The sequence below is a fragment of the Callionymus lyra genome, chromosome 15 (assembly GCF_982586985.1).
Source record: "Callionymus lyra chromosome 15, fCalLyr1.hap1.1, whole genome shotgun sequence".
Classification (NCBI taxonomy): domain Eukaryota; kingdom Metazoa; phylum Chordata; class Actinopteri; order Syngnathiformes; family Callionymidae; genus Callionymus; species Callionymus lyra.
The window spans coordinates 12825553-12835050 of NC_141832.1; the positions used below are offsets into that span (position 1 = coordinate 12825553).

Here is a 9498-nt window from a genome sequence, read left to right on the forward strand (position 1 = left end):
GACCTCATATTGAACTCATTGAAAGTGATAAAACACTAACCAGAGTAAAATGTTAGAGAGCCTGTATTCTTGACAAAAACTAAATCAACATAAAATGACAGAATGTTTTAATAAATAGTTTCGACAACAGCAAAAAATAAAAGCCTCAAAAAGAAGACGTTTAAAAGTGAAGCAATATTGTAACAGTGTTTTTATGGAAAGCCTAATGAAAGTGACATATTATTGGCAGATTCCTTTGAGGTTTAAACATTAAAAGAAGATAAAAAATAAAATCAACAAAAACATGTTTTTAGAAAAGGGGGAGAAGTCTGCCCACGTTTAACTGCTGCTTAAATAAAGAGAAATGATGAAGCAAAAGATATTCTCCTTTAGTCTACAGTTCAATCTCTGTAAACTCTCACAAAATGTAACTTAAAGCTAGTTAAAAGGATCAAAACGGTTCCGTTGGAAGTGCTTCCAATTTTAAAAGGATGTTTTAACACCATTGTAAATGTATACTTAAATATAATAAACAATACAATCATTTTTTTGAGTTATTTTAAGTATAATTTATGAATTTAAAAAAATCATGATTCATGACCGTCTTGTATATTCACACCCATTTTATTATTATTTTATTACAAAGACACTGTTTCTTTCACTTGAACAATTTTCCACAGCCAGCAAGCTTGCAAGATGGCATCAATTGATAGTTAGGGTAAATGTAAAGTACATTTTAAACAAAGTGTTGTGCTTTTGTTAACTAGTTAACAATGGAAGCTGCGGTCAAAGGTACTAATGCCGTAACAATTTTTCTTAAAGATTAGAAAGTAAATTCTTTACATATCCAATTAAATAACAAACCTATAATTTATTAAAGCGAATTTGGAACAGGAAAATAAAATAGATTTTGTTCCTCTGGTGCTCATTACAATATTGATAACAATTTAGAAAAAAAAAAGATAATAATCAAAGGGATTCTTATATTTATGTTGGGTAAACTTGTCTTAGATGTTCAAGAAAAATTTCACGTGAAAAAGGCCCCAATTTAAGCGGTTTTAGACTTTTCATGTAGCAAATTGAAGTATTTAGTTTTTACCTCAGCTTTTCACTGAAGCCAGCCATGTTAGTGTTGCCCAAATGTGTAAAATGTTGTTTTTTGAAGGCTCGAAAAAAGGTATAATTTGGACCGATTTTAATCACTCAAACTTTAAAAAATGGCCAAAAATCGACGTGTCCGAAAATGGAAAAAAATGTCGGAATACTTAAGTATGATATCAGACGCACCATGTGAGCGCAAAAAAATTGTTGCCCAAATGTGTAAAATGTTGTTTTTTGAAGGCTCGAAAAAAGGTATAATTTGGACCGATTTTAATCACTCAAACTTTAAAAAATGAACAAAAAACGACGTGTCCGAAAATGGAAAAAAATGTCGGAATATTTAAGTATGATATCAGACGCACCATGTGAGCGCACAAAATTGTTGCCCAAATGTGTAAATTTATGTTTTTTGAAGGCTGGAAAAAAGGTATAATTTAACCGATTTTAAACAAAGGGGGAATCTCGTCAAACACATTGTTGTATTATCTGTTATTGTCTTTTTTTCCAAATCATCACTTGGAAATAACCCTTATTATCTCACATAGAAAGAAAATCTATTTTTTTTATATATTACTTATACATGCTTTTAGTCTGATGATGGTCACTTGGTAAGAGACCACTGGAGGGCGCTATGGTAACATTTTCCCGGGTAGTCTATCTGTGTGAAATCTCGGATCATATGCCATGTAGATAAAATTTGGAAAAAATATACAATCGTATTCCCTTTTATATTTAAATGTACCCGTAACAATAGTATATATTTTTCATTTATATACAGTATATATTTGTATTCATTTAAAACACCATTGTTCTGCCTACATTCTGATTTTCTCTTATTTCAGTGTTTAGTTGGGATTAACACTGAGAAATGCCATCGTGAATAATATTTATTAAAGCAAAGGCATCGTTGATTTACACAATGGGGACAATTTAGAAATTAGATCTCGATGTAACAAAATTAAATTAAATTAAATTACTTTGGCTGTTTTTATTATTATTATAATAATATTATTATTTAACACTGATCACTTATGACAAAAACTAGCTTGTTGGAATCCAAGTATTTATACGCCAGCTATTTGTAAAGAAAAACTTTATTTATAGCCCTGCGACTCTTTTTTTTCCCTAGACAATCATTTAAAAGTGGCTTTCTTAAATAAAAAAGCTTTCACATTACAACAAAGATGTGAACATTATTTCAGGCGAGTACCTCAGATTGCTTCTGCGTTTGTGACGTCCGTGGGTCACCGATTGACCCACTTTTCATAGACGCCGGATTTTTCTCAGTGACCCATTTGGTAGACTACTATCACAAAGTCAAATCTAGGTCACAATCCAGAAGTTCTTTTTTTAGTTCTATGCGGGTTTTTGACGTGGAAAATCCAAAGGGCTGGGAATCTAGATTAGGAATACTCATGGCAACGTGTAATAAGATTATCCTTGAGGAGCAGGTTAATAGCGCTGAATCAACAATATTATCAGAGATGCCGCCATATATTTATCGCTCGGCTCGATGTATGCAAACTCCCTTTTAAACAAGGTCCCGCAGCAAACACTCACAGCCGGCGATAACGGACGGCAATACATCACGGATGAAACATTTAGTGTACCCGTTGCACAAAACAAGTTTCCGGTTCATATTTGACGGAGGCCCCGATACGGCAGGAATGTAGGTCAAAGAAAAGACATTTATATTTGCCACTACTCAGAAATCCACTAACTGGCTTTTTTCTATTTGCACATCTCGGTCACCTCGGTCTGAGGGCTCCTCCACGACGGGCGCATGCAAGGGCCGGTCTTGCGTTGCTTAGGAATATAAGTGACAGGAAGTCATATAAAATGTCGTGACCTGCACGGATCTATCCTTCACCCACATACCCTAGTGAACCCTGGAATCAACACAAAGCGGCGGTGCCTGTGAGGAATCAGACTCCCACAATAAATACCAACCTAAATACATAAATTGTGGGACTCGTCAAAATTCATGAACGACATGTGCAGAAAGATATCTAGGTCAACGTGGACCAGCCTTTGTAGTAGAAGCTCACGTGTGAGGCTAATTATAAAGGAAATTAACCACTCGGACGGTATATTCAGTAGGCGTGTGAATGAATACACTCATTGTCACCATCAACAACATTGTATCGATTTGTCCTCTTTCTATCATTATGTTTTTGAGGGCTTTTGTTGAGACGTGTTCTCATTTTTCGTTTTTGTTATGGATGAAAACGACATGTGCCACGATGGTCAAGAAGGGTCTACACCTGTGTTAAACAAAGAAGTGTGTCAACGAGAAACGTGGAGTGAAAACAAAAGCAGGATTGGATGCCTCTCGCTGTGTTGTTGAATGGTCACGTTTAGCACTGAGTCACTCGCTCTGCTAACAGCTTTTAAAAGATGTTTTCTTTTCATCATAGTTCTTATATATGTCAAAAAAGTGTGAATACAATACAATCATTCCATTTTTTTTTTTAATTTAAAATAAACATGTTATGATATTGACTGTTTGTTCTAAAGTAACTAAAGGAACAATGATAATCGATGAGGCGATGACTGTGGATGAGAGGATACAGTCAACTCCAGCCGCTTTCAAAGCTAATGTTTGGACATATTTTCAAAGCAGTTGCGACTTCGTCAAGAGCCATGTGCAATTCTGCAACACCGAGGCAAGTACTCGACAATACCACAAATATAAGGTAAGTTAAGGTAAGGTAAAACTTTATTGATCCCTCAGGAGGTCTCCTTCGGGAAATTGTTTTTTTCCAATAGCCACAGAAAATACAGCAATTTTTCATGAAAAAATAAATCAAAATGTCTTTTTTTATAGACTTTTTTTATATTAAATATATCCTTGTTCTTACTGTATCGTAATATCATATCGTTGCGCCAGATTATTGTCAAAACACAACCTTAATATTTAGCCCGATAAATGTACGGATTCTGTTCCACTAGGCATGTTGGAGACACTATATTCCAAGAAGCTTTGATGGTTTCCTGGGCAGAGAGGGAAGGCTGGATCTTGTTGTTCTGGCTGCTGCCCCCGTGACCCGACCTTGGTAGAAAATGGATGAAACCTGTTCTAAGTACAAGAATAACATTGCAGAGAAAAGCCTAATAAATTCATTAAATTAAACACAAACTACAATTATAATTATTATGATTAAAAAAAAAAAGGTTATTTATTTATTTTTGTTGTTTTATTTAAAAATGTGTATACATAATGCATCTAAAAATGTAAACAAGCACACATGAATAGTTTTGAACAGGTTCTTTCCCCTTTCAATATTCATCTTAATATTACTCCTGCCTCCTGCCCGAAGAAACTGGGATGGACCCCCACATCCCCCATAATTGAATAAGCATTAGAAAATGGATGGATGAATGAAATATAATACAATTCAATTTAAGCTAAAAAATCTCAGATAAAGATATTGCTTGATGAAATCACGTATTACCATAAGCTCGCCTGAACTGTCTTGCAGGAGCTCCGGAGTCATGTCATCATCTGCTTCTCTTTTTTTTTTGTTTATATATAATTACATTTTTAAAAAGATGAACAAGACAAATTATAGATCTTAAGACGTTTTTATTTGTTCAGGCTTTTCCTTGATTTTCTGGAACTCCTGTTGTGTTATCAGTTTTATCTTGATCTTTAAAATATATACTTTATTGAATATTGTTTTGATTGTTTAAGCGCTTTGTGACCCTGGTCTAGAAAAGCACTATACAAATAAGAATTACTTACTTACATCGGTCCTTTACAAAATTAGACCGGAACAAAGAGCACTTAATGAAAAGATAATTTCATAAATAATAATAATAATAGTGTTATAATAAAAGCGGAAAACTATATAAAACGCACATTTAAATCGCCAAAAAAATGAATTAAAATATATATATATATATATTAATATGACGTCATGAGCTAACGCTGCAACGTTTCCGGCGCGTCGAGGTTTGTCAATAAAGATGGCGGCCGCTCAACCGATGCAAGAAAAGGAGGTCGAAGATTGCTCTTTGCTGCCTTTAGTTCACGATATAATAAAATGGTAACTCCTCCAACTTGTTTCTATTGTGTTCGGTGATCTTCGGTTTTCTTTAAACGTTCCAGAAAATGTCTATAAATGGCTGCAAAGTGAACTTTGCTAAAGCTAACCGCCGATGCTAAGCTAATGGCGACTTAATAACACGACGTGTTTCTTGTGTCTCCTCTTAAGCATGGACAAAGACAGCCAGGACGTTCACCAGGAGCTGGCCAAGCTGAAGACGAAGATCCAGGAGGCCCGGGAGCAGATCTCCAACATGCCCGGCATCGACAGCAGCCCGGTGGAGCAGCAGCAGCAGTTGGACACGCTGCGGGAGCAGGTCCGGACCAAGAACCAGCTGCTGCAGAAATACAAGAGCTTGTGTATGTTTGAAGTCCCTAAAGCGTCGTGACCCAGAACCAGTGTTGTTGTTTTTTTTACTTTTAAATTTACCATGATGTTGGTAAATTTGTTTGAATACATTTTTGTATTTCTCATCTATTTTGTCGTATGTAATAAAATCAAGAATTGACTTCAGATTTGCAGTTTATTGAACCTCATTTAAAACATTCAAACACGCCTTCATTAAACTATTATTTAGCTTAGCCTTGTCACTTTTCTTTTGTTACAGTTATTTCTTTACTTTATGTTCTTGTTGTTTTATTTTTGATTTATTTTTTATGAAAAAATGCTGTATTTTCTGTGGCTATTGGAAAAAAACAATTTCAATAAAGTTTTACCTTACCTTACCCCCATTTTGCTGGTAACTAATGAATCATTCACAATTAATCATTATTGTCACATCTGTATTAATATATATATATTTTAAAGGTATTTTTCTTAACGATTTTCTTTCACTTATCCGGGGTTAGCAGACTTTCCTCCGTCCAGTTTTAATTTCCAGCTCTTCACCAGTGTCGCCTTATCTGCTGATTAAAATGAAGGGAAAAAAACATTGAATTGTTAAAATAAATGCAGGGAAAACTGGTTAAAAAATATATTTAAAAAAAAACCCAACTAATTTTATCTTTATAGATATAAAATAAAATATATAAACATTAGATTTGAAAGATTTTTTTTTAATTACTTGGATGAATGTTTTATGTGTAAGGGATATAATTTGGACACTGCTCAGATGGAGAATTTAGGAACAATAACATGAAATATAACTACATCAAAATCAAAAAGTTTTTTAATCATTTGTTTTTAATTCTGATCACCATTTCTATTTCAGAACCAGAAACTTGTAAACACAACCTAATTTAATATAAATATATATATAAGACCTGGAATTAAAATGTTGTATGTGTAATGTATATATATATATATATATATTTATATATATATATATATATATATATATATATATATATTATATAATATAATAATATTCGAAAATGTTCAAATAAATATGATAAAATTGACCAATACTTACCACCTTCATCCATATGAGAGACAAAGTCTCACCAGAGTAAATGGCTCTTCCTTATATAGCGCTTTTCTTTGCTTATTTTCAGCATTTTCAGATACAGGGGGAAAAAAGAGAAAAAAACGAGAATCATGTAGAGATCAACTGGGTCAAAAATAAATTGTGTTAAGTGAAAAAAGTACTTTAACCATGTAGTGAATGTTTCAACTTTTTTAATCTGTTGCACATTGTTTATGACATACAAAGCTTAAAGACAGAATAGTCTCTTAATAAGTGTTTTTATTTTTAATATAAAACTCGACACCAGACAATTGTCTCACCATTAGTTGGTTTTAAAATCCTGAGAAAATATTAAAAATAAATTCAGAAAAAAAAAAACGTTTTAAAAATATAGAATATATTCTTGACACTTCTCTATGGACCTCAAAGTCAAGGTATGAATAGCAAATGATGTGACCCACATGTCTGCTGTGAAAAAAATATAATTTGTCTTCAAAAACGATGTAAAATAACGTTTTAAAACCAAAAAAAAGGGTTTTTAGATACATAAAATGTGTAAAGGAAGCATGTTTACCAAGATCAAGTTAATATAAAGATACATTAAATGCAGGGTAAAATTGGGTTGAAAATTGCAAAAAGGTGGGAAATGAAGTTAAATTAAAAAATATATATATATATTGTGTTATCTGTAAAAAGTTCTTTAACCATGTTGTGAATGTTTCAACTTTTCAAATCTGGTTGTATTTTAATAAGTGCTTTTATTTTTTTAATACAAAACTCGACACCATGCCAGCTGAGAGACAATTTTCTCACCATTAGTTGGTTTAAAAATATTTAGAAAATATTAGAATAAATGCAGGGGAAAAAAATGGTTTAAAAATGTATAATATATTCAACTTTTCAAATCTGTTTATGAATAATTGTTTATGAAAAAAATCATAAAGACACACTTGTATCTTAATAAGTGCTTTTATTTTTTAATAGAAAACTCAAAACCAGGCCGGCTGAGAGACAATTGTCTCACCATTAGTTGGTTTAAAAAATCCTGAGAAAAAAAAATGCAGTTTAAAAAAAATATAATAAATACTCAAGCAGTTAGATACATAAACCTACACTTCAACAACAAGCCTGTTCACCAAGATCTTAGTGCTTATGTTTAGTTCCATGGATTTCATGTATATCATTTCGAGGACAAGGTTTTTAGCTACAGCATTTTGAAAAAATCTCCAAAAATGTTCAGAAAATACGATTAAACTGCCCTGGTTGTTGTCTTTTTTTGTGAGCAAAACATAAAAAAAATGAAAAAAAGATTACGATTTAATTTGAGTTGTTTTTCCGGCTAACATGTGGATTAAAATAATAATTAAAATGAAGAGATAAATGAAACATAAACTAAAAGATACATTAAATGCAGTGGAAAATTGCAAAAAGGTGGGAAATGAAGTTAAAGTTTAAAAAAAAGTACTTTAATGTGAATGTGTCAACCTTCAAAAAAAAAACCAGAAAGACAGAAAAGTTTCATAACAAGTTCTTTTTATTTTTGAATAGAAAACTCGACAGGTGTAATAAATAGACATTCAGCTTTGTTCATATACACATTGCACACGTTGTAAAAATGTAAACAGTTTTTATTTTCAGAGGCAGATATTACAGCAGCATCGTCACATCTGTTGCCTGAGGAGGCACTTTTTTTTTGTTTGCCCAGAGCGAGGGCTGCCAGGCAACCGCTACAGATTTAGAAAAAGAGTCTCAAAAAATACAAAAAAATAAAAGTGCCATTCGTCAGCAGATCACACAGCCTCGTTCTTTGGCTTGACCGCCTCCCACCGCCTTCTCCTTGATGTACATGAGGTCGCTGTGGACGCTGGGTCTCCGGGCGAAAGGGGCCACCACGCCGTACGCGCGCTCGTCTTTACTCTTGCGGCCCCTGAAGGACTTCCTGTGCAGGACCTCGCAGTACTGCAGCGACACCTTGCAGTGGCGCCCGGGGCTCATCTCGCCGGGCAACTTGGCCATGGTGAACAGAGTCTGGAACATGAGCTCCACGTTGGTGTTCTTCTTGGCCGACACCTCGAAGTAGGCGCAGTGGGGCTCGTCGCCGCCCACCAGGCGCTCCACCTCGTCCTCGCGCACCTCCCGGTAAAAGTCCTTGTCGCACTTGTTGCCGCAGATGACCAGGGGGACATCCACGTTCTCCTTGGTCTTGTTCCGCAAGCAGGATTTGGTCTCGTAGATCTGGTGCTTGAGCCGCTGCACCTCGTGGAAGGACTCCCTGCTGTCCAGGCTGAACACCAGGATGAACACATCACCTGAAAAATGCAAAAGGAAATTTAGTTTATTTTGCTTTTTAAAATGGTTATAAATAGTTAAAAACTAAAAATCCCACCTGTCAGGATGGAGAGTCTCCGCATGGCGGGGAACGGGTGGTTCCCAGACGTGTCCAGGATGTCCAGCTGGTACACGTCCCCCCTGATGCCGTAGAGTTTCCGGTGGAAGTCCTCGATGGTCGGCGTGTACTGGTCCTCCACCCGCTCGTTCAGGAACCGGGAGACGATGGCGGTCTTGCCCACTTTGGTGGAGCCCAGGATCACCATCCGGTGGCAGTTCTTGGCCGGGATGTCAAAGTCCCCCTCGGGCTGAGACGCTTTCTTGATCATGCTTGCAACAACAACAACAACAAAAAGATTGTATCCGACGATGGAGAAGATGGTTTCGAATCCGACCCCAAACTCCCCCTTTTTTTTTTTTTGTTCCTCGTGTTGATCCTCGTCGGTGTGTGAGAACCTGAGGATGGAGGGATGCTTTTATGGAGGAAGAGAAGCCGCGCCTCCTCAGTGCGTCACGCGTCTCACTCCAATTCGGGCAGATGGAACAAGACCTGGAATTAAAATGTTACTATGGCGGGTGTTGTGCGTCAGTGCTGTCCAGCCTCCATCAGCAGAAAAGCCAAGCGAGACACCGAGT

General features: G+C 35.4%; 2 protein-coding genes across 2 annotated transcripts; one reads left to right on the forward strand and one right to left on the reverse strand.

Annotated features, from left to right (window-relative positions):
* The first annotated feature begins 5005 nt into the window (after positions 1-5005).
* med9 (mediator complex subunit 9) lies at positions 5006-5642 on the forward strand. The gene is made up of 2 exons (XM_087809386.1): positions 5006-5129; positions 5298-5642. The coding sequence occupies exons 1-2, from the start codon at positions 5050-5052 to the stop codon at positions 5515-5517; spliced, it is 300 nt and encodes a 99-aa protein (XP_087665512.1). The 5' UTR covers positions 5006-5049; the 3' UTR covers positions 5518-5642.
* A 2557-nt stretch (positions 5643-8199) lies between these two features.
* Positions 8200-9268, reverse strand: LOC148064971 (dexamethasone-induced Ras-related protein 1-like). Its single transcript, XM_087809306.1, has 2 exons — positions 8921-9268; positions 8200-8843 (listed from the first exon to the last, which is right to left on the reverse strand). The coding sequence occupies exons 1-2, from the start codon at positions 9189-9191 to the stop codon at positions 8317-8319; spliced, it is 798 nt and encodes a 265-aa protein (XP_087665432.1). The 5' UTR covers positions 9192-9268; the 3' UTR covers positions 8200-8316.
* Positions 9269-9498: the final 230 nt, after the last annotated feature.